This window comes from Electrona antarctica (assembly GCF_951216825.1).
Source record: "Electrona antarctica genome assembly, contig: SUPER_22_unloc_1, whole genome shotgun sequence".
NCBI classification, from domain to species: Eukaryota; Metazoa; Chordata; class Actinopteri; order Myctophiformes; family Myctophidae; genus Electrona; species Electrona antarctica.
Genome location: NW_027638776.1, coordinates 369,679 through 394,979, shown reverse-complemented (window position 1 = coordinate 394,979; position 25,301 = coordinate 369,679). Strand labels below are relative to the sequence as shown.

The window sequence follows — 25,301 nt, the reverse complement described above, 5'->3', positions numbered from 1 at the left end:
CCTTGCAAACATGAAGCGAGGAACGCAGGTGTTGTTGCCTGGATCAACACAGGTCTCCTCCAGGTCTGTTGAAGAGGGTCTGGATCAACACAGGTCTCCTCCAGGTCTGTTGAAGAGGGTCTGGATCAACACAGGTCTCCTCCAGGTCTGTTGAAGAGGGTCTGGATCAACACAGGTCTCCTCCAGGTCTGTTGAAGAGGGTCTGGATCAACACAGGTCTCCTCCAGGTCTGTTGAAGAGGGTCTGGATCAACACAGGTCTCCTCCAGGTCTGTTGAGGAGGGTCTGGATCAACACAGGTCTCCTCCAGGTCTGTTGAAGAGGGTCTGGATCAACACAGGTCTCCTCCAGGTCTGTTGAAGAGGGTCTGGATCAACACAGGTCTCCTCCAGGTCTGTTGAAGAGGGTCTGGATCAACACAGGTCTCCTCCAGGTCTGTTGAAGAGGGTCTGGATCAACACAGGTCTCCTCCAGGTCTGTTGAAGAGGGTCTGGATCAACACAGGTCTCCTCCAGGTCTGTTGAAGAGGGGCGCAACAACGCAAGCGTAAAAGAAAGAAAGACAAACAAATTCACGGGACCGCGCTCACGTAAATATACGCTTGCGTTGTCGCACCACGACTTCTCCGAGCAAAAACGCAGGTCTCATTTAAAATGAACTATAGGTGCGTTTTATCGCTCCCCGTTTGCAAGGCCCCTAATGCTTCCCTGCTTGGCACTCCGCATCATGGGTTGGATTGGGGGAGAAGTCCCTCTCACATACACGCGTCATGCCCAGGGGAAGCACCACAGAAACATCATGGGTTGGATTGGGGGAGAAGTCCCTCTGACATACACGCGTCATGCCCAGGGGAAGCACCACAGAAACATCATGGGTTGGATTGGGGGAGAAGTCCCTCTGACATACCAGCGTCATGCCCAGGGGAAGCACCACAGAAACATCATGGGTTGGATTGGGGGAGAAGTCCCTCTGACATACAAGCGTCATGCCCAGGGGAAGCACCACAGAAACATCATGGGTTGGATTGGGGGAGAAGTCCCTCTGACATACAAGCGTCATGCCCAGGGGAAGCACCACAGAAACATCATGGGTTGGATTGGGGGAGAAGTCCCTCTGACATACACGCGTCATGCCCAGGGGAAGCACCACAGAAACATCATGGGTTGGATTGGGGGAGAAGTCCCTCTGACATACAAGCGTCATGCCCAGGGGAAGCACCACAGAAACATCATGGGTTGGATTGGGGGAGAAGTCCCTCTGACATACAAGCGTCATGCCCAGGGGAAGCACCACAGAAACATCATGGGTTGGATTGGGGGAGAAGTCCCTCTGACATACCAGCGTCATGTCCAGGGGAAGCACCACAGAAACATCATGGGTTGGATTGGGGGAGAAGTCCCTCTGACATACACGCGTCATGCCCAGGGGAAGCACCACAGAAACATCATGGGTTGGATTGGGGGAGAAGTCCCTCTAACATACAAGCGTCATGCCCAGGGGAAGCACCACAGAAACATCATGGGTTGGATTGGGGGAGAAGTCCCTCTGACATACACGCGTCATGCCCAGGGGAAGCACCACAGAAACATCATGGGTTGGATTGGGGGAGAAGTCCCTCTGACATACAAGCGTCATGCCCAGGGGAAGCACCACAGAAACATCATGGGTTGGATTGGGGGAGAAGTCCCTCTGACATACACGCGTCATGCCCAGGGGAAGCACCACAGAAACATCATGGGTTGGATTGGGGGAGAAGTCCCTCTGACATACAAGCGTCATGCCCAGGGGAAGCACCACAGAAACATCATGGGTTGGATTGGGGGAGAAGTCCCTCTGACATACAAGCGTCATGCCCAGGGGAAGCACCACAGAAACATCATGGGTTGGATTGGGGGAGAAGTCCCTCTGACATACAAGCGTCATGCCCAGGGGATGCACCACGGAAACATCATGGGTTGGATTGGGGGAGAAGTCCCTCTGACATACACGCGTCATGCCCAGGGGAAGCACCACAGAAACATCATGGGTTGGATTGGGGGAGAAGTCCCTCTGACATACCAGCGTCATGCCCAGGGGAAGCACCACAGAAACATCATGGGTTGGATTGGGGGAGAAGTCCCTCTGACATACAAGCGTCATGCCCAGGGGAAGCACCACAGAAACATCATGGGTTGGATTGGGGGAGAAGTCCCTCTGACATACAAGCGTCATGTCCAGGGGATGCACTACAGAAACAGAAGATTATAGAAAATGGGAGCAATGGTTTGAATGAATGGTCAACAAAATCGGATTCGATTGAGATTTATCACTGCAAGTCCATTTATCCCATTTTGGGCGGGAACCCCTTTTGGTGTTTTAAACATTATGTTATAATGTAGCTATTGAAAAATAGCAGATCTACAAGCTCGTAGCTTGTAGGTCTGCTATTTTTGAAAAACCGTGAAAATATTTAATTCAGAAAACTGGAGGATTTAGAAGATTGTTTTTTAAATGTTGAGGTCAGGCCTAAATAGGTTATACAGTAGTTGTCGGTTTAGACAACAGGCCAATTACAGAGACGGGGAAGCAGACCACCTTTAAATTGTTGATCTGTCTGTCTGTCTGTCTGTCTGTCTGTCTGTCTGTCTGTCTGTCTGTCTGTCTGTCTTTCAGGTTCAGCAGAACAGTCCTCCAGACTTGTCCTCGGCCAGTACAGTTAAGATGGAGGCCTCCTATTGCTACAATCACAAAGCCTCCCAGGTAAAGACGGTCTGTAACTCCGAGAGCGTACAAATGGAACCAAATGGGTCCATTTGGTTCCATTTGTACGCTCTCTGAGTTAACCCTAACCCAACCCTAATGCATGTCACACTAGGGGGGTCCTTGACATTAAAATGGTTGAGAATCACTGCTAGAGTCAGTGAAAAATCTTCTCTTAGGAGATGCGGGTCCCTGGCATATGTTTTCAAATGGGGAGTCTGCAGGGCAAATACATGTCGATTTGGGGGTCCTTGACATGAAAAAGTTTGGGAACTACTGCTCGATACTGACCTGTCTGTCTGTCTGTCTGTCCCTCCCACCGACCAGTCGGAGTTGACCCTGGAGAAGCTGAGTGCTCTGGAGACCAGCAAGAACTCTGACCTGGAGAAGAAGGAGGGCAGGATCGATGACCTGCTGAGGGTAAGGCAGCTAGCATGGTTGGCTAGAACATCACCGTTTCACAAACTGTGTGTGAGTGTGAGTGTGAGTGTGAGTGTGAGTGAGAGTGAGAGACTCTGTGCAATCTCTTCCACTATCGGTAGCCGCCAAATATGGCGAAGACGCTGTTACTTGTACCCCTGAAGGGTGTGTGGGTATTTGTCTGGGATTTGCTGATTGCACTCTGTACAGCACCTTGTAAATATTTGTGTCCGTGTATTGTATCTCTTATATGGACATAAATAAATGATTAGTGTGTGTGTGTTCACAGGCCAACTGTGACCTGAGGCGTCAGATCGATGAACAGCAGAAGTTGTTGGAACGACACAAGGAGAGACTCAACAAATGTGTCACCATGAGCAAGACACTCCTCGTTGAGAAGGTGTGTGTGCGTGCGTGTGCGTGCACGCTCAAAACTGAAGCAACGGAGAGACAGAAAGCACATGATTGATTAGAATAGAGAGTATGCACATGCATGATTTTCCCATCAGGACACGCCCCCCTCATCTAGACTGAGTGGCAAAACATTGAGCAGTGTTGGAGTTTGGAAGCGCTCGTTGGAAATCACTCAACCGTCCTGCGTACCACCTGTTTCTAAATGTCACATAATGCAGAAGGCAGCAAAATGTTGTGTTATTGAAAACAAGCACTTCCAAACTCTGACACTTAGAAAAATAATCAAATGCAGGGCATTTCTTGACAGAAAAGTAGCTCATAACGTTTCTATGGTGGATTTTTATGAAACAAAAACTTTGCAGATAGAAAGAGGATAACTCAAGCTTTTCGTACAGCTGCAATGTTGGTGAGTTTAACATTGTTTAATCCAATCAGACAGGACTTTTCTGTGTGGATGAATGGGCTGTCAAGGCCAGAAAGTAGTTTTTTGCCACTCAGTGGGCGTTCCCGCATAACTTCCAGGTACGATGATGTCACGTGCATACCCTCTATAGAGCGTCACAGTCCCGCCCCCTTTCATGACGACGGGCGGCCTGGAAGAGAATTTCCCATACATACTCTCGGAAAGTATTTATTTAAAGACCTGTAAGCCTCGGACAAAGCCAACTCGGAGGCTGACAAATCATGACAATAAACACAATTCTTTGGGCCGAACACATAATTAGAAAGAAGAAAAACAACAAAAAAGTGTTCTACCCCGCCCTTTTTTTCTTCTTTCTAATTTCTAGGGAGTGAATGTAGTGAACATTGTTTTCTCACTCGACAGTAAACAAACCAACATACAGGGTGTCAAACTTTGGGAACCCTTGTTGTAATAGAGCGGACGTAGAATACGCACATCAACAGGCTGGGTGCTGGGCTAAAGAAACTTCAGTAGATATTGGATGGAGCCCGCACACCATGGGTATAAGAAAGACGTTCTTTATTGAAAATTCTGACAACGTTTCGATCTATTTGATCTTCATCAGGTCATGTGAACATACACAAAAGTTTGTACTTTTATACTCAGGGAGTGCCCCCATTAACCAATCAGAACACCACATTTTGGTGCCCCTCCCATCACTACAGGTGTGACACGTCACCCCTGAGTGAGTGGGTGGGGACCCAGGCATATTGATGTAAATATAAACTGTTCAGACATTTTAGTGCACCAATTAAAAACAATTTGAAACCATTTAAAAAAACATACATGTATATTTATACTCATTTCACCAATACATCAAATAAAGATCTCACAAGTCCTACTAGGTCTGTGGGCTTTTACATTTCCAATGTTTTTCCTTTTGTTGTGTTGTTTTCCTTTTGTAAGGTGAACTCTAGTAACTAAACTGAAAGATACTGATGTAAAATAGTATACCCTTGTTGTAATGTAATGTATTGTGCGTGTGCGTGCGTGCGCGTGCGCATGCGTGTGTGTACGCGTGTGTGTGTGCGTGTACGCGTGTGTGCGTGCGTGTGCGCAGTGTAAGCAGGAGAAGATGACGTGCAGGGACAAGAGCATGCAGGACCGCCTGCGTCTGGGTCACTTCACCACCGTGCGTCACGGAGCCTCCTTCAACGAGCAGTGGACGGACGGACACGCCTTCCAGAACCTCATCAAGTCAGTGCTGACTACACACACACCTGTTGTGCATGATGATGATCGGCATTCACCAGTGTTGTTTTTGGTCCTTTAGTTGAGTTTTAGTAGTCGTTTAGTGTAGTTTTAGTCGAAGTATCATACGATTTAGCCAAACAAAATGTATTTTGCCGTGCCTTGATGCCATCGTAATGACTGTTTTTTTTTCACTTGTAGAGCTTGTAGATCGTCTATTTTCAGCATGCAACTAATTGTAAAATGACTTACTGGATACTGGATCTCTTGTCCACTAGTCCTTTCCTAACATTTTAGTCTAGTTTTTATCTGTTGACGAAATTGTCAGTATATTTAGTCTTAGTCTTAGTCATCATAGCTTAGTTTTCATTTAGTTTCCATTTAGTTTTCCTCAGTGAAAAAAGGTAGTCGGCGAAAATTTTTCGTCTTAGTTTTAGTCGACGCAATCAACACTGGCATTCACACACGACGGGCTGTGCCTAATCAGTAGTATTATGGCTGCTAACAGCACAGCACCTAAACATAAATAGGTAGACGGACTAGACGCCGACCTCATTGGACACTGGTTCCTGCACGTCAACACCAGCCCCATTTTTAGACCAATTATTTGTGTACAAACATTGAGTTCTCTGCGGGGGCGAGGGAGCACAAATTAGGCTCGAGGGGCTACAGCTGATTGAAATCATGCCGGGCATCACAACGGTTCTGCTGCCGTGATCGTCAGGGAGCGCTCCCACCGCTGTAAATGGCGGAGACTGGATGCTTGGGGGGGACAAACAAACTGCTTTGGGAATCGCAATTATTGTTTACACACAACAAAAACCAAGGAGCATTTGTTTATTCGAGAGGGAGCGATCACATTTCACGTCCTATAGCCTCCTTTCCTCCACACTGGGAGGAAAACACTGCATCTGAGAGTTTGAGGGGATGTATTTTTCCACGTGAGTCGTGAGTGCACTGACCACTTTTCCATTACATCTATGAGCGGTCAGGTATTTATTATTGGTGCCGGCCTGTGTGCGCATACTGGTGTCACGTGACGTTGTCTCATAAGGCAGGGGTGGGCAACTTTGAAGATGGAGAGGGCCACTATAGTTCCATACTCTCTCCAGAGGGCCACTATAGTTCCATACTCCCTCCAGAGGGCCACTATAGTTCCATACTCACTCCAGAGGGCCACTATAGTTCCATACTCCCTCCAGAGGGCCACTATAGTTCCATACTCCCTCCAGAGGGCCACTATAGTTCCATACTCCCTCCAGAGGGCCACTATAGTTCCATACTCCCTCCAGAGGGACACTATAGTTCCATACTCCCTCCAGAGGGTCACATTGCATATACTGAAATCAAAAATAGCACATCTACAAGCTCAAAACGCTATATATCTGCTATATTTGAATTGAAATCCTGAATAAATTTGTTTTAGCTCTTTTTGAATTGGAATCCTGAAAAGTATCGGCAGACAAATACATATGATTTCGGGCTCCCCCCTTGACATGGACAAGTCCTATTTGATTGCATTAAATTACTTTAAACAACGTTAACCTATTCTGGACGGGAACCCCTTTTGGTGTTTTAACTAAGCATTATTTTATACTTTAGCTATTGAGAAATAGCAGATATACAAGCTCATAGCGCGCCACCGAGCTTGTAGGTCTGCTTTTTATTTCGACGTCAGGCCTAAATGGGTTAAATTCACTTTGCCACTCGATCTACCATTCACTTTATGCATGCGCATACCCTCTATTGACCCTTTTTGGGGTGTTTTCTACTTCTTTTTGCTTGTGCGTTGCAGGCAGCAGGAGAGGATCAACTCCCAGCGGGAGGACATGGAGAGGCAGAGGAAGCTTCTGGGCAAGAGGAAGCCTCCGTCGGCGCTGCAGTCCAACTCCTCCATGCCTCCGCCCAGCCTCGAGCAGAACAACAAGCGCAAGAGCAAGAGCAACGGCCAGGAGAACGAGGCGTACGTACTCTACTAGGGCAGTGGTTCCCCAAACGGAACCACTGCCCTGGAACGGAACTCCAGGGCAGTGGTTCCCCAAACGGAACCACTGCCGTGGGATCTACAGCTTGTAGATCGGCTATTTTCTGTACTTCTTAAACATTTGTTTTCTAATTTAGGGAATTTCTTAGTTTTGTTTTGTTGATTTCTTCATGAAATTACTGGGGAAAAAAACGTTTGTTTTTTTAATTCATGAAAAATTTAGCTTTCTTGGCAATGTTTTTTGAAAATGTTAGTAATAATTAAAAACATAATATGGGAAAAAAAAAAATTCTGGGGGTCCTTGACATGAAAAAGGTTGAGCACCACTGACGTAGAAACATAGGTTTTTCAGAAAACTGGCCTCAGGTTTAAATGGTTTAAAGTCATGGTGTGTTGTCTGTCGTGCCACACAGGTTATCGTTGGCAGAATATCACGAGCAGGAGGAGATCTTCAAGCTGCGACTGGGTCACCTGAAAAAGGTAGCGTCCACAGCTGCTCTGACTGGGTCACCTGAAAAAGGTAGTAGTGTCCACAGCTGGGTCACCTGAAAAAGGTAGTAGTGTCCACAGCTGGGTCACCTGAAAAAGGTAGTAGTGTCCACAGCTGCTCTGATGCAACGCTTTGTGAGCTTGTATTGTAGAGCTGCTATTTTGACGGCAGATTGTGATTTTTAGTCATCATGGTCTTTTGAATTAAATTCCAATTAGGTTTCTGTCGTGTTTTTAGTCGTCTGAAAGTAATCCGGCGGTGCTGAAAACAACATTGTGACACCTGCCTGCGCATGGCCATGTATGGAGCGTCGCAGTCCCGCCCCCTCGAGAGACCCGGAAAAGAAACCCGAAAAAAAAACGTTCGCTCTGAAAGAATATTATATTCAAAGATTTGTGCCGCATTTTCACGATTTTTCAAAAATAGCAGACCTACAAGCTCATAGCGTGCCACTCGGTGGTGCAGAATGGATTAAATAAATACTTTTTGAAATGTCTATGGGAAAAATGCATTGGCGTCATCATGAAAGGGGGCGGGACTGCGACGCTCTATAGAATAACTCTAACTTTTAGTGGTTCTCCACCAGTTCTCCTCCCTAACATTTTAGTCTAGTTTTCATTTTGTTGACGAAAGGCTCAAAAATATTTAGTAATACTGAAGAAAAGGCGGCGATCCGAACACTCAAAAGAAGCATAAAAATGAGGAGAGGGTGGATATAAAATCAAGGTACTTTATTAATAATGTTAAAACGCCAACATGTTTCGACTCACAAAGGAGTCTTTGATGCCCTTCTCTTCAGCCGACTTCTTAAACTTTTTCTGCACCTCCATTGAGCACCTAGTTGATTTTCTTTTTTCACTAATGTTGAGTAATAGTTTCAGTCATCATAGCTTAGTTTTTGTTTTAAGTTTTGACATAGTCTTCATCAGTGGGGAAAAAAGGGGGTAGTGGGAGTAACACTCGTGGTGTGTTGTGCCGTGTTTGTCCACCAGGAGGAGGCAGAGATCCAGGCAGAGTTGGAGCGTCTGGAGAGAGTGAGGAACCTGCACATCAGAGAGCTGAAGAGGATCCACAGTGAGGACAGCTCCTCGTACGTCTTATCACCTTTATCTTATCTTACCTTTATCTTATCTTACCTTTATTTATCACAGTGAGGACAGCTCCCAGTATGTCTTATCACCTTTATCCCATTTTGGGGCGGGAACCCCTTTTGGTGTTTTAAGCATTACGTTATACTTTAGCTATTTAAAAATAGCAGATCTACAAGCTCATAGCTACGAGCTTGTAGGTCTGCTATTTTTTTTTTAAATCGTGAAAATGTGGCACAAATCTTTGAATATATATATTCTTTCAGAGTGAACGTTTTTAACTCAAATCTTTGCTTCTGAGGGGTTCCTGGAACAACCCCCATATTTTCAGATGGGGGTCGGTGGCCAATTACTGTACATATCATTTTTGGGGTCCTTGACATGAAATATTGAGCACCACTCCACTGATACAGAAACGAGGTATTTCAGAAAACTGTCAGACTTTAGAAGATGTTTTTTTTTAATTTCAACGTCAGGCCTAAATGGGTTAATTCAGGGGGAGGTCAATGGGCTGTATGCATTATGCATGCACGCCATTTTGGAAATAACTTGGGCCACTTCCCTATACTGTCTAACTCAGGGGTGGGCAACTGGCGGCCCGGGGGCCACATGCGGCCCCCACCTTCACTTAATGTGGCCCTCAGGTTAATGTCAGGATACTTAGTCTAGTGGGAAGAGGGGGGTATCATGCACCCCCCGGAAATATACTTCTAATCAGTGTTTTCTTATTGGAAAAAATGTGCTGAAAATGATGAGCTATGATAAAAAGTTGTCAAAATGTCCCACCTACCTCAAAACCCCCTTTTTGGTATATGGCTCAGGCGAAATTGTGTAAAGGCAAATATTAATTCACTAAAAATACATAAATAGACATGGAAGTCTGAAATTTGTCATGGAGTATCCTGACACATAGGGGTAAGTATAAGAATAGGATTTGGGGGGTTGCTACCATTATAGTTTTAAATATGACCTACATTATCCCCAGAAAAACTAAAAAAGATGCTGTCCGCTTGACTAATAATAACAAAGATGGTTATTTTCCAACACATTATGGTGACAATCACTGCCTCACTTGTATATAGAAAACTTCCCATATCCCTAAGCTTCAATTTAAGCCCAAGATAACCTTTCTATCTTGAAAATTACTCTTTCTGTAGCCAAAACTCTGAACTATACCTCAAATCGGTGAAAATTGTATATTCAGTCAGTATCAGCTAAACATTTGGAATGAATGAATGAATAACTGAGTTTGAACTGACTCCACATTATGGAATATTTCTTACTTGAATAAGCTATGTTAAAAAGTTGGCAAAGTGTCCAATCTACCATTTTTATGCAAATGAGTGTCACCATTATCAAAACAATCAATGTTTACTATATCTCAGCCAATATTGCACTTAAATGAACAAATACGTTGTCTAGACCTATGTTTTGATGGTCAAGGATCTCAGTTAAACTATTCTTAAAGTGACCACATGTGCCCGTGGCATGCTGGTGTACAAATCAGTGCTGCCATTACAATAAAGTCACATTTATACCAAGTAAGAGATACCAATATTGCATATAACTTTACAAATAAGGTATCTAGACAGGTGCTGTGTTTTTATGGTAGCTTTATAATTTAGAATATATATACTGTAGCATAACATCACACACAAAAAACATCCTCAGTATGAACAATAGTAGGCGGCAGTATACACACTATAGAATGGCCTGCAATATGCAGTACAAAATACAAACAGTCACACAATCCTGTAACAGTATTCCATCATATACACACTCAAAGGCAAAAATGTAAGCAACAGTGACCACCCTATACACTAGCCTGCACCATAAAGAACAAAATGCACAGTCACATTAATTAGTCATCGTGTTAGAACTCGTCAGAGTCTTCTTTGTCTTCTTGTCCATGGTCTCCAATGACAAGGAGTCAAGGAGATCAAAGGTTGGTAGGACTGGATCGCAGGACCACACTGGATTCAAAAACCCTTCGATTTTCAACCATCCCTGCCCTTCATAAGGTTTTGGTTTTTCCACAATTGCTTCATCAGCTCGCTTGTATAAGGCAACACGGTAGTTCTCTTCAGAGCAGAGTAGCATGGAGGAAGACGAGCCAGGTCAACTTTAGATTTAAGAAGTGAGTTTGTCATTTGCCCCCACCATTGTCCGCAGAAACTTGGCACGGGTGAAGTCCACTGGGGCAGCAGTGGCTCAGGGGTAGAGTGGCCGGATGGTAACCGTAAGGTTGCCAGTTCAAACCCGGGCTCCCCCAGAGTTAGTGTCGAAGTGTCCTTGAGCAAGACACTGAACCCCTAATTGCTCCTGATGTGCTGGTTGGTGCCTTGCATGGTTTCCGCCGCCATCGGTGTGAATGTGTTTGAATGGGTGAATGTAATGCACAATCTATGTAAAGCGCCTTGGATAAAGGCGCTATATAAATGCACCATTTACCATACTGAAGACTCGCAACTCTGTCCATACAGCAGACAGATGCATTGCTGCAACTATACTAATTAAGGATCTGTTCCATATAGACCGATTCAGAAACGGGTCTCAAGGTCACAGGCAACGTATGTCCTGTGTACGGAGACGACATATCTGCGGTGTAAACAGTCGGCTCTTCTACTACATTGAATGGATAGAGTGACCAATAGAGTGCTCAAACGTTACTCTTTTACCTGCTTTTTAATAACACTAACTTTACAAAGATGCCCAGAACATCAGGATGAACCTGTAGTGTATGGCTGCTTCAACAGTGGTGGCAACGTTCAACTTTGGAGAGAAATACGTTGCCTGCGACCCGTTTCTGAATCGGTCTATAGTGTAGCACAAGGCACATTTCAAGGACCCCCAGTCCCCCATAACCCTTACGGGTCCATTTGGTTCCATTTTGTACGTTCAGAATTGCACACCAGTAAGATATCAACAGCTCAGTGGCCTTGTAGTCAGAGCGTTCGCCCTGAGACTGGGAATTCGGGGTTCGATCCCCGGCAGGGTCATACCAAAGACTCAGTCGGTAAGTCGGACATATCCCTGCTACATACTAGTGTCATGTCCGGGGGGTGTACTTGTACATCAAGCTGCCTCATACTACAGAAACAGGAGATAGGCTTCTGCCCTATGGGCCTCATGGCTACACAAGGCTTACTTACAGGTCAATTTGGTTCCATTTTCTACACTCTAGAGTTACACACCCGTAAGAAGCTCTGGATATCATCAACAGCTCAGTGGCCTTGTAGTTAGAGCGTCCGCCCTGAGACTGGATGGTCAGGGGTTCGATCCCCAGCCGGGGAATACCAAAGGGTTGGATTGGGGTAAGTCCTTGCGACATACTAGTCATGCCAGGGAGTGTACTTGTTAGGCTCCTGCCCTATGGGCCATATGGCTTGGCTAGGCTCAGAATATATGCTATTTAAATTGTGAGTCTTCAGTGAAAGAGTGTTGGGGGCAGATGACAAAGTTGACCTGGCTCGCCTTGTGACACTTTGGAGTGCTCACCACTGTACATGCTACTCTGCTCTGAATAGAGCCACCGTTGCCTTATACAAGCGAGCTGATGAAGCTATGGTGGAAAAACCAAAACCCTATGATGAAGGACAGGGATGGTTGAAAACCAAATCGTTTTTGAATCCAGTGTGTCCTGTGGTGCAGTCCAACCTCACTGCTTGATCTCCTTGACACTGGAAAGCATGGACAAGAAGCCGACGAGATAGAGGAATTGATTTCATCGGCACTGATTTTCACACCAGCATGCCGCGGGCACATGTGGTCACTTTAAGAATAGTTTCACTGAGATCCTCGACCCTCAAAACATAGGTCTAGACACTTTATTTGTTCATTTAAGTGCAGTATTGTCTGAGATATAGTGAAAATCGATTATTTTGATAATGGAAGCACTCATTTGCATAGAAATTGTAGAACTTGTAGAACTTTTTAACATAGCTTATTCAAGTAAGAAATATTCCATGATGTGGAGTCAGTTCAAACTCAGTCATTCATTAATGTATTCCAAATGTATAGCTGATACTGACTGAATATACAATTTTCACCGATTTGAGGTATAATTCAGAGTTTTGGCTACAGAAAGAGTAATTTTCAAGATAGAAAGGTTATCTCGGGCTCAAATTGAAGCTTAGGGATATGGGAGGTTTTCTATATACAAGTGAGGCAGTGATGTTCACCATAATGTGTTGGAAAATAACCATCTTTGTTATTATTAGTCAAGCGGACAGCATCTTTTTTAGTTTTTCTGGGGATAATGTAGGTCATATTTAAACTATAATGGTAGCAACCCCCCAAATCCTATTCATCTACTTACCCCTATGTGTCAGGATACTCCATGACAAATTTCAGACTTCCATGTCTATTTATGTAATTTTAGTGAATTAATATTTGCCTTTACACAATTTCGCCAGAGCCATATACCAAAAAGGGGGTTTTGAGGTAGGTGGGACATTTTGACAACTTTTTATCATAGCTCATCATTTTCAGCACATTTTTTCCAATAAGAAAACACTGATTAGAAGTATATTTCCGGGGGGTGCATGATACCCCCCTCTTCCCACTGTACTAACTGATATAATATTGGTTTCAGCTGTTTACAATTCCACAACATGCAAACATGACCCACTTTAATTCAGTCTAAATTAGTAGCTCATTGCTCAACACAAGTATAATTAAAAGGAATTTGAAATTACATAAAAATGTTAATTTTCAGGATTCCAATTCAAAAATAGTAAAACATTATTCAACATTTCAATTCGAATATAGCAAAAATAGCCGATCTACAAGCTCAAAACGCGTCGCAGCTGTTCATGTCGCAAAAACGAGGGCGAGGCTTGATTTCATAGGGCGTGCCAGATAGATTTCAGCCGTCACATTTATTAACGTCGGAACGAAATTAAGGAAGGATCAGCTGTTTTAAATGCCGTGACGACGTGGGTGTACTACGAAACCTACACTCGAATTTGGGGCAGATTTTACACTCAATTGATAAATGAGGGCCTTGGTCTCTATACTGCCTAACCCCTGGCCAGCCGGGGCACCTGATGGAGGGGAAAGGAACTGGTCGGAATAACGTTGTGTTCCTTCCACGCGCTACGTCCGGCCGGGGAAACTCCCCCCTGTCAGGTGAAAAGAAGCGGCTTGGACTCCTCATGCGTAGAAGTAAGTATGACGAGGTCAGTCCGTTGCTCTCACTGGGTTGGCAGAGGGAGTGTAGAGCCCAGGATTACATTAGATAATTGACACTGGGTGAAAAAATGGGCTACAAAATCTCCAACTTGCATCGTTCCAAGTAGGCCAGTGCCCAACAGGCTTATAAACCTGTTTTCTGCAGTGCATTACAGTGAAGACAACTCACAGTACGGTAGTACTTTACACTCCTCCCCTCTCTTACAAACCTGCTTTTGCATTGGGTGTCATTACGATCATAAGATGGAGCGTAAATGAAGCGTCGGTCGGTTCCAATCCAAGCTGATTGAAGTGTGTCTTTGTTCTGCAGGTTCAAAGACCACCAGACGCTGAATGAGAGATATCTGCTGTTGCATCTCCTGGGAAAAGGTGGCTTCAGTGAAGTCTATAAGGTGTATATATGCTTTTTTCTAAATCAGTGGTTCTCAACCTGTGGGTCGAAATTGAGGTAATATTACAAAAAGTAATCCCGTTAAAAAACTAAAAATTGAACTCTCTTCAGGCCTTTGATCTGACAGAGCAGAGGTACGTGGCTGTGAAGATCCATCAGCTCAACAAGAACTGGAGGGACGAGAAGAAGGAGAACTACCACAAGTGAGTCCGGACACTTTGAACCGTCAAACCGCTTCTGTATTTTCAATTGGAGAGACTTCCCTTTTCAGTTGTCAACACCCCCAACGCCCGGGGGTATTTAGGACCATTAATCCATTGAGACCTGGAACACATCCATGTCACGTTAGCGTTTAACCACATTAACCATTAACCCATTTTGGGTGGGAACCCCTTTGTGTTTTAAACATTATGTTATAATTTAGCTATTGAAAAATAGCAGATCTACAAGCTCATAGCGCGCCACCGAGTGGCGCGCTATGAACTTGTAGGTCTGCTATTTTTGAAAAATCGTTAAAATGTGCCTCAAATCTTTCCGAAAATTGTCATGATTTAGAATTTTTTTTTAAATTTCGACGTCAGGCCTGAATGGGTTAATACATATCCTTTTTGTCATATGACACGGACGGTTGCTTTATAGGCTTTACGTGGGAAAGTGATATACTTCATTGATTCTCGCTTTGCACTCGTGCTATTTTCACTACTTCTTAAAAGTGTTTTTTTATTATTTATGGAAATTATTAGATTTTCTGATTTTTATGAAATACTTTTGAAAAATGTTGGGATTGTTTTAGTTTTTTTAAGTTGTGACTTTTTGTGTAAAACTTTTTTTTTATAGGACACGAAAAAAGGGGATATTTTACAAAAATAAAATCGGTCCACGGCCCACAAAAGGGTCCTGACTCCTGACCCACTGTTTGCGAAACGTTGAACTAGAGAGCTCTTCTCACAATGGGCTCTTGGTGCAAGTCCTTCAGTTGCCTGGAAGGAGGCCATTAGATTGTGCCTTGTATGCTGTTAACTCCGTGCATCCTGTGCTGCTCTTGCTATAGTCTCTGCAGACACTATCATTTGTAATATGTTGATATTGTCCGTGGACTAGGGGTGGGCGATATGGTGATGAATATCGTCGAGACGATACAATGTCTCCACGATATGCCGTTTCGGAGATATCGTGATACAGCGAATGCACATTGTATGATTTGCATTTCTATACCTTCATTTATACTCGTGTAGAACGATGGTTTCGTTTGCCAAAAATAATAAGTATTTTCTTTTTGGTCTAAAATGTGTGGCTTACACCTTGTTCCCCTCCCTCTAGGCCAGGGGTTCTCAACCCGTGGGTTTTTTTTTTTTACCAACTGAATGGCTGTAATGTGGAAATGAAGAGTTTACATATAGTACACATAGTACATGCATAAACCTTCCCTAATGATTATGGTTTCAGTATTTATTTATGGTGTATTGTCTCTATTATTAAGGTTATTGTAGCAGTCAATTTATATTGGGGGTCAGGAGGGTGGCGGGGCGGGGGTCCCGAGACGTTGCCAAAGCATTTTCGGGGGTCCCCGGCCAAAAAGGTTGAGAACCCCTGCTCTAGGCTACTGGCCAAGTGCCCTTGAGCAAGACACTGTCCCAGATGAACTGTTTGATGTGTGTGCACACTTTAACTGAGGTGATACACAATCTTCTCCTGCAACATCCAGACATTTTTCCCCCGCTACACCAAATCTCATGTTGCGAACGTGATGTGAGCTTGTAGATTTTCATAGATTAGATTTTCTGTTTTCATAGACTTTCCATCCCAGAATAGGGATTGATGTGGTTGATAATATCCACTTGATATGTGCTTGTGATCTTCTTTAAAAAAAAACAATTGTTTATTTCTTGTCTTTTGCTTGCAGACATGCGTGCAGGGAGTACAGAATCCACAAAGAGCTGGATCATCCTAGGATAGTCAAACTCTACGACTACTTCTCACTCGACACGGACTCGTAAGTGTTCACCGAAAATACACAGTGTTAATTTAGCTCTGAGAGTACAAATTGAACCAAATTGTTCCCTTTTTTAAAAAGTATTATTATTTCAAGATTCCAAAACGTTTTTCAAAAACTGTGGGGTTGGAGTTAATTTAGTTAAAAAGTTGGATTAGATGGCAGCTAATCAACAGCAGGTGTGTTCAGCAGGCTTTTTAGTTTAGAGCTGGGAGCCTCTGAGCAAACTAAAAGTAAAAACTCAAGAGATCTTTTTTTTCCCCCCAGCTTATTGCTTAATGGGCAATAACTGGAACACAATGTATTTTTGTACGTTTGGGTCTCGGGGAGACAGTAAATTAAATTGATATCAGCTGAAAACGTTTGGGGACGTCTGGTTTATTATATTGTTGTCGGGCCCAAACCTCTTATCTCATCAAAAGTAGCAAGCTTGAAACTACTTTTGCCATTTTTTTAACCCATTAAGACGTGGAACATGTCTATGCCACTTTAGCTTTTAACAACGTTTTACCATTATTTTATATTTTAGCTATTGAAAAATAGCCGATATACAAGCTCATAGCATGGCACAGAGTGCCGCACTACGAGCTTGTTTTATCTGCTAATTTTATTGTATTTTTATCGTGAAAATGTGTCGCAAATCTTTGAATATATATATATATTCTTTCACAGCGAACGCTTTTAAGTCAAATCTTTGCTTCTGGGGGTCCCTGGAACAAAATATTTTGCGATGGAGGCGACGACCAAATACATGACAAGGTTTCAGAACTACTGATGTAGAGACCTTTTTTTTTTTTTTTAATCTGCCCATTTTGACCTGAGATCAGATTCTAAAAATGTCTTCTACATCCTGACAGTTTTCTGAAAAAGCTGTTTCTATGTCAGTCGTTCTTCGATTTTTCAAAAATAGCAGACCTACAAGCTCTGGCGCGCTATGAGCTTGTAGATCTGCTATTTTTCAATAGCTAAAGCATAACATAATGCTAACACCAAAAGGGGTTCATGGGCTAATTTGAATCCTGAAAAGTACAACCGTTTTAGCCATCCGAGGTTTCCACCTGACCAGACGTGTGTGTGTGTGTGTGTGTGTGTGTGTGTGTGTGTGTGTGTGTGTGTGTGTGTGTGTGTGTGTGTGTGTGTGTGTGTGTGTGTGTGTGTGTGTGTGTGTGTGTGTGTGTGTGTGTGTGTGTGTGTGTGTGTGTGTGTGTGTGTGTGTGTGTGTGTGTGTGTGTGTGCGTGCGTGCGTGCAGGTTCTGCACGGTGCTGGAGTTCTGCGAAGGCAACGACCTGGACTTCTACCTGAAGCAGAACAAGCTGATGTCGGAGAAGGAGGGGCGCTCCATCGTCATGCAGATCGTCAACGCGCTCCGATATCTCAACCACATCAAACCGCCCATCATCCACTACGACCTGAAGCCTGGTCAGTGTTCCGCTCGTCTGACTGTCGCACGCACGCACGCACGCACGCACGCATGCACACACACACAGACACTGATGTAATCGTATTCGTAGTAGCATTACAAAATGTACTCGGTATGACTGCATGGATTCGAGTTCTCAGTTGCCGTGACTGATTTCAGTAATTTTTATTAGATCAAAGAGAATTAGATTACTTCCATATTCCAACTTGTAATGGTCTCGGATATTTCATAAAAGCGTTTTAAAGCCTAAATCTGCAATTTCTTCACTGGTCGGCTGTGTGTCGAACAGCAAGTTTAGAATGGTAATAACTAAACGCCACAATTCTACTGTAGTGTGGGTGATGGCTGATTTAGGCAGTCAGTCATTCATTCATTCATTCATTCATTCATTCATTCATTCATTCATTCAAGTTTTATTTATTCTCGAAATTACACTGAGTAATTAAACTCTTTCAGTGTCGTCGAGTAATACAATATCATATAGAAATAACATCACAATACAATGATAGTCCTGAACGGCATAAAAACCCATACTCATTGCAACGTGGAGCGAGTGGCAACAGAAGCTAATGTTATGAGCTAACCGAGTTAAGAGGACAGCCATAACAAAACACAGTGAGTGAACCAACAAAAGACTGTCTGCTCCCCACTGTGTCGCCACTAGGCAACATTCTGCTGGTGAACGGCACGGCGTGCGGCGAGATAAAGATCACCGACTTTGGCCTTTCCAAGATCATGGACGACGACAGCTACCACCCTGTGGACGGCATGGAGCTCACCTCCCAGGGAGCGGGGACATACTGGTAATACACACACACCACCACACACTACCACCACACACTACCACCCTGTGGACGGCATGGAGCTCACCTCCCAGGGAGCGGGGACATACTGGTAATACACACACACCACCACACACTACCACCACACACTACCACCCTGTGGACGGCATGGAGCTCACCTCCCAGGGAGCGGGGACATACTGGTAATACACACACACACCTCCCAGGGAGCGGGGACATACTGGTAATACACACACACACACACACACAGTTACCACCCTGTGGACGGCATGGAGCTCACCTCCCAGGGAGCGGGGACATACTGGTAATGCACGCACGCACGCACACACACTATGTGTCCTCACAAAATCTCATTTCTCAAACTCTTTCCAGGTACCTGCCTCCAGAGTGCTTTGTGGTGGGCAAGGAGCCCCCGAAGATCTCCAGCAAGGTGGATGTGTGGTCGGTGGGGGTCATCTTCTACCAGAGCCTGTACGGACGCAAGGTACTAACCACACACGCACGCACGCGCGCGCACACACACACCTTGCCTTCCTCGCTGGACTGTGCAGTAGAGCAAGCAAGGCCTTGAAAAATAATGTCAGAGATGCACATTTTGGATCATGCTTTTATGTGCTTGAATCAATTCAGTTCAAATCAAACTTGATTTTTTTTGTTTTCATTTATTAGTCTATACAATTGGAGCATGTAGAAGAATTGTTATTTTGGTCAATGTTCGCCTGTTATCTCTCCTATGGTAAAAGTCTTGGGTCAGGCTAAATCTCACCAAGTGGTGGTCCGTGGCTCGAATAAATAACGGACCTTGATAGGAACAGGGGTTGAAAACCACTGAACCTGATCTGTTTCTCTCTCTCTCTCTGTGTTGAAAACCACTGAACCTGATCTGTTTCTCTCTCTCTCTCTCTGTTGAAAACCACTGAACCTGATCTGTTTCTCTCTCTCTCTGTTGAAAACCACTGAACCTGATCTGTTTCTCTATCTCTCTCTGTTGAAAACCACTGAACCTGATCTGTTTCTCTCTCTCTCTCTGTTGAAAACCACTGAACCTGATCTGTCTCTCTCTCTCTCTCTCTGTTGAAAACCACTGAACCTGATCTGTTTCTCTCTCTCTCTCTGTTGAAAACCACTGAACCTGATCTGTTTCTCTCTCTCTCTCTGTTGAAAACCACTGAACCTGATCTGTTTCTCTCTCTCTGTTGAAAACCACTGAACCTGATCTGTTTCTCTCTCTCTGTGTTGAAAACCACTGAACCTGATCTGTTTCTCTCTCTCTCTCTGGGTTGAAAACCACTGAACCTGATCTGTTTCTCTCTCTCTGTGTGTTGAAAACCACTGAACCTGATCTGTTTCTCTCTCTCTCTCTCTCTGTGTGTTGAAAACCACTGAACCTGATCCGTTTCTCTCTCTCTCTCTCTCTGTGTGCAGCCGTTCGGCCACAACCAGTCCCAGCAGGACATCCTGCAGGAGAACACCATCCTGAAAGCCACAGAGGTGCAGTTTCCCCCAAAACCTGTGGTCACCACGGAAGCCAAGGTACGTCTGCAATCCTCCCCTTAACGCTGGAACAGTGGTTCTCAAACCGTTGGGCCAGGTGAAGCCTGGCCTATTTTCGCTCACCCTGGGCAAGACCTACGCTGTAGAGGCTATTATTTGTTTGGGCGGACGTTGTGGGATTTTAGCGAAAGTATCGCCCGCTGTTAAACGTACTCTCTCTCTCTCTCTCTCTCTCTCTCTCTCTCTCTCTCTCTCTCTCCCCCCCAGGCGTTCATCCGTCGGTGCCTGGCGTACCGCAAGGAGGACCGCGTGGACGTGCTGCAGCTGTCCAGCGACCCGTTCCTCATGCCGCCGCGCCGGGCCCAGGGGGGTGGGCCCGGGGGGACGGCGCCCGCACCGCCCGCGCCCTCCACCTCCCTGTCCTCCTCCTACAACAGAAGTGCCTCCAACTCCAACTGAAGAAAGCCGCGGGGCGGGGCGGGGCGGGGCGGGGCGGGGCGTCCTGCGCTGACTGAATAGGCTCTAATGTGCACAGCAGCCATTTTGGAAAGAACTCTGGTCCTCTTCCTTACTTCCTTCACAGGAGTTACCGACGATACTGATTTTAAGGCTCGGTTCCATTCTGGTCCAACGGAGTCAGGGTGCTGTTGTTGTGCTTGTCGGCTCACTGGAAACACTCTGCTACACCCGTGGGTCTTAAAAAGTGTCCTTGAGTGGGTTCCAAATGGCCCTGTACGTACGGTTGTGTAACTGAGAGTGTACAAATGCTTCCATTTGCACACCGAGTTATGGTCCTCGAAATGAAGAAGTTTGAGAACCACTCTACGCTACACTAAATTTAACGTATAATTGGTAAGACCCGTGGAGGAAGTGGGGACGCGGCCCAATTTCTGTCCAATATGCCCCCCCCCCTCCCCTCCACACACACACACAGCTCTGTTGGCTGTTGTGTGGGAGAAGGGAGATGCACACCACCCCCCGCCCCCCCTACTCCTCCTGCAAAGCTCTGCCAGTGGGCTCGGTACAACCCAGACATTTTGCCCACCCGGCCCGGCAGACCGGCTGTGTGCTCGTGCCAATGTACGGACGCTTTAACACACTGGTTGTCAACGTCGCGTCCCCCCCTCAACCCACAGGTCAAAGGGGGAGTCTTGGGGGACACTCAACGGGTCTGTAACTCCCAGCGTACACATGGAACCCGTACACACGGACGCGTGTTGGTACACTCTGAGTTTAAAGAGTTTAAATCCTCTAAAGGATTTTACGTTGTAGATTAACTCATTCGGCGCCTGGATCGCCTTTTCACGCCTGTTTTCTAATGGCGCTCGGCGCCGAGATCGCCTTTTCGCGCCTATTTTAATATCAATTGATTACAGTTGGTCCTGTATGCGGCCATAACACTCCGGTAGCGGTTCGGTTAAAAAAAACAAAGACAAAAAAACAATGGAAATGGAAATGTCGCTGGCTTTAACCCATTTTGACCTGAGATCAGATTCTAAAAATGTCTTCTACATCCTGACAGTTTTCTGAAAAAGCTATGTTTCTATGTCAGTGGTTCTTTGATTTTTCAAAAATAGCAGACCTACAAGCTCGTAGCGCGCCACTCGGTGGCGCGCTATGAGCTTGTAGATCTGCTATTTTTCCAATAGCTAAAGCACAACATAATGCTAACACCAAAAGGGGTTCCCGCCCCCAAAATGGGTTAAATGCTGTCTATGGGGACGCAGCTTTTTGAACTCTTAATATCTCAGATTGTTCTTTTCGGGTCAAATCAAGCTAGATTTGCGCCTCATTTTTCAAAACGATATGATCCTCGCTTACAAAAAGTACGTTCTGGGTGGATTAAAGCAGCCGTTTAATAGGGGATTTTCACTTCCTGACTTGAGTTTCCGGCCAAAACGGCTTTCAATCTATCTAATTGCCTTTTTCTGTTTCAGGTTGCTTTTTATCCCTTTTTTTTCTGTTATGCCAATTGATTCCTCCCCACACACCTATGTGTGTTGTCACTGCAGTTGTCGCCTACTGACTCACCTGCCTGGGGGTACGTAACGTACGTGCGGTGACAAGTCACCCTCCCGGCTTCCCTCCCCAGAGCACGGGCTAATCATTTTTTTTTTTTAATAACATTTTTTCATTGTGATAATTGTGAAAATAAAGAATAATACCGTTGGTTCCATTGATCCAAGCTGGAACGTAATCGATTTATCATTCAAAAATAAACAACACTTTTCGGTATTTTCAAATGGGGCCCTGATCCATAAATGGGTGGGAATGACTTCACTCCCGGGCCTAGACTGCCTGTGCCGTGGCTTTGGACCAGGGCTCTCATTTTTCCAGCTCTGTCTTTGCAGGCTTTGGTCGTCTTTGGAGCTTGTGTTTTTCTCGCTCGGCACGTCGTGCCTCTTCTGCTGGAAGAGCTGGTCAGAGTTGGAGCTTCAGGGGGGCTTCACTCTTCACAACAAATTAGACAGCCTTACATTATTTAATCCAACGTTCCGCCCTGCTTAATACGCTAAACCCGCTATTTGTTTAATGTGTTTAATTCGCCGTTTTTTTAATAATTAAAAATAGAGAAAAAACGGCGAATTAAACGGGTGCAGTACTTAGTTTAGACTAGTCATTGGTTAGACCAGTCATTAGTCCTACAACCTATCTCAAACCCTCACCCTAACCTCCCACGGGGCAGCACACCTAAACCTAACCTTAACCCTCTCCCAACCCTTAAAGCACCCCTCACCAACCTTAATCCGGTCGTCTTAACGCACCCCTCACCAACCTTATGTCTATCGCAATGACGGCATGTTTTTCTCTTCATCAACAAACTATCGGACTATTTTCCGCCGGATCTTCGTGGATCAAAGCTGCAAAAACGTTGGCGTTTTGCTCCAAAGGTAATGAGACGATCTAGGGCGTTATGCTCCAAAGGTAATGAGACGATCTAGGGCGTTATGCTCCAAAGGTAATAAGACGATCTAGGCGTTATGCTCCAAAGGTAATGAGACGATCTAGGGCGTTATGCTCCAAAGGTAATAAGACCATCTAGACGTTGGCGTTATGCTCCAAAGGTAATAAGACCATCTAGACGTTGGCGTTATGCTCCAAAGGTAATAAGACCATCTAGGCAGCGTTATGCTCCAAAGGTAATGAGACGATCTAGGGCGTTATGCTCCAAAGGTAATGAGACGATCTAGGGCGTTATGCTCCAAAGGTAATAAGACGATCTAGACGTTGGCGTTATGCTCCAAAGGTAATGAGACCATCTAGGCAGCGTTATGCTCCAAAGGTAATAAGACCATCTAGGCAGCGTTATGCTCCAAAGGTAATAAGACCATCTAGGCAGCGTTATGCTCCAAAGGTAATAAGACCATCTAGGCAGCGTTATGCTCCAAAGGTAATAAGACCATCTAGGCAGCGTTATGCTCCAAAGGTAATAAGACGATCTAGACGTTGGCGTTATGCTCCAAAGGTAATAAGACCATCTAGACGTTGGCGTTATGCTCCAAAGGTAATAAGACCATCTAGGCAGCGTTATGCTCCAAAGGTAATGAGACGATCTAGGGCGTTATGCTCCAAAGGTAATGAGACGATCTAGGGCGTTATGCTCCAAAGGTAATAAGACGATCTAGGCGTTATGCTCCAAAGGTAATGAGACGATCTAGGGCGTTATGCTCCAAAGGTAATAAGACCATCTAGACGTTGGCGTTATGCTCCAAAGGTAATAAGACCATCTAGACGTTGGCGTTATGCTCCAAAGGTAATAAGACCATCTAGGCAGCGTTATGCTCCAAAGGTAATAAGACCATCTAGGCAGCGTTATGCTCCAAAGGTAATGAGACGATCTAGGGCGTTATGCTCCAAAGGTAATGAGACGATCTAGGGCGTTATGCTCCAAAGGTAATAAGACCATCTAGGGCGTTATGCTCCAAAGGTAATAAGACCATCTAGACAGCGTTATGCTCCAAAGGTAATAAGACCATCTAGGCAGCGTTATGCTCCAAAGGTAATAAGACCATCTAGGCAGCGTTATGCTCCAAAGGTAATAAGACCATCTAGGCAGCGTTATGCTCCAAAGGTAATAAGACCATCTAGGCAGGGCGTTATGCTCCAAAGGTAATAAGACCATCTAGACGTTGGCGTTATGCTCCAAAGGTAATAAGACCATCTAGGCAGCGTTATGCTCCAAAGGTAATAAGACCATCTAGGCAGCGTTATGCTCCAAAGGTAATAAGACTATCTAGGTTATGCACGGGTTATGCAGTAGACCTGTTAAGGTTGAAACTTTCCAACCTTTTAAAAATAAAAAAACACACAGGCCATCCGTTAAGTCACAGATATAAGCGTGTTTTGCAAGTTGGCCGCCCAAATAATTGGCACAAACACTAGGATTTTATTGATAATATAAAATGAAGTTATGGCATTTTCTTTTCTTTAAAACCTTGAAAATGTGGTTACTGTCCAACCTTGAGGCCATCCATTAAGTCCCCGATAAGCACGCCTTATGTTGTCATTCATCAGCTCATGTTCAAAGAGCTTGTCGATGATCAGATTATTGTCTCATCTGGCTTTCCAGCTCGTCCTGCATGCTCAAATTCAAACCCTCCCTTCCGAAAGCTGAGAAAGGAGGTTTCCCCCCCCCAAGCCCTGGCAACCCAGCCTCCGGCTGTCTCCATTCCCGGGGCATTCTGGCCGTGCGTTCTCAGGCACCACTGATCTAAGATTACATTTAGGGGCTACAACTGGGTGTAAACAATTGCCCAAAATCAATTAAACATTTTTAACGGTGCTTAAAAAATAAATAAGTGCATTGCAGAACCAATGCAAAGACGTACAGGATGTATGGTCCTTGCTATTGGGACGGTATCGGGATTGGGTTCGCAGTGAAAAGCAGTAGACGTCGGTTTGTTGAAACCCATTTTGACCTGAGATCAGAATCTAAAAATGTCTTCTACATCCTGACAGTTTTCTGAAAAAGCTATGTTTCTATGTCAGTCGTTCTTCGATTTTTCAAAAATAGCAGACCTACAAGCTCGTAGCGTGCCACTCGGTGGCGCGCTATGAGCTTGTAGGTCTGCTATTTTTCAATAGCTAAATTATAACAATGTTTAAAACACCAAAAGGGGTTCCTGCCCAGAATGGGTTAATATCAAGGACACCCATAACTCTTTGTGCAAATGGAACCAAGTGGACCCCATTTGGTTCCATTTGCACACCAGAGCCA

The 25,301-nt window shown here is 44.8% G+C and overlaps 1 protein-coding gene across 2 annotated transcripts in view; it reads left to right on the top strand.

Annotated features, from left to right (window-relative positions):
- The window catches only part of LOC306916016 (serine/threonine-protein kinase tousled-like 2), a 32,428-nt gene extending 10,160 nt beyond the window's left edge, over positions 1–22,268 (top strand). For both annotated transcript variants that reach the window (XM_079530591.1, XM_079530592.1), the window contains 15 exons: positions 2,652–2,738; positions 3,066–3,158; positions 3,448–3,558; positions 5,096–5,232; positions 7,022–7,189; positions 7,624–7,690; positions 8,693–8,790; positions 14,292–14,373; positions 14,484–14,575; positions 16,276–16,365; positions 17,616–17,785; positions 18,451–18,589; positions 18,962–19,073; positions 20,015–20,122; positions 20,351–22,268. In XM_079530591.1, the coding sequence (XP_079386717.1) occupies positions 2,652–2,738; positions 3,066–3,158; positions 3,448–3,558; positions 5,096–5,232; positions 7,022–7,189; positions 7,624–7,690; positions 8,693–8,790; positions 14,292–14,373; positions 14,484–14,575; positions 16,276–16,365; positions 17,616–17,785; positions 18,451–18,589; positions 18,962–19,073; positions 20,015–20,122; positions 20,351–20,542 (1,746 nt within the window). In that variant the 3' untranslated portion in view covers positions 20,543–22,268. The remainder of the gene's footprint in view (positions 1–2,651; positions 2,739–3,065; positions 3,159–3,447; positions 3,559–5,095; positions 5,233–7,021; positions 7,190–7,623; positions 7,691–8,692; positions 8,791–14,291; positions 14,374–14,483; positions 14,576–16,275; positions 16,366–17,615; positions 17,786–18,450; positions 18,590–18,961; positions 19,074–20,014; positions 20,123–20,350) is intronic.
- Positions 22,269–25,301: the final 3,033 nt, after the last annotated feature.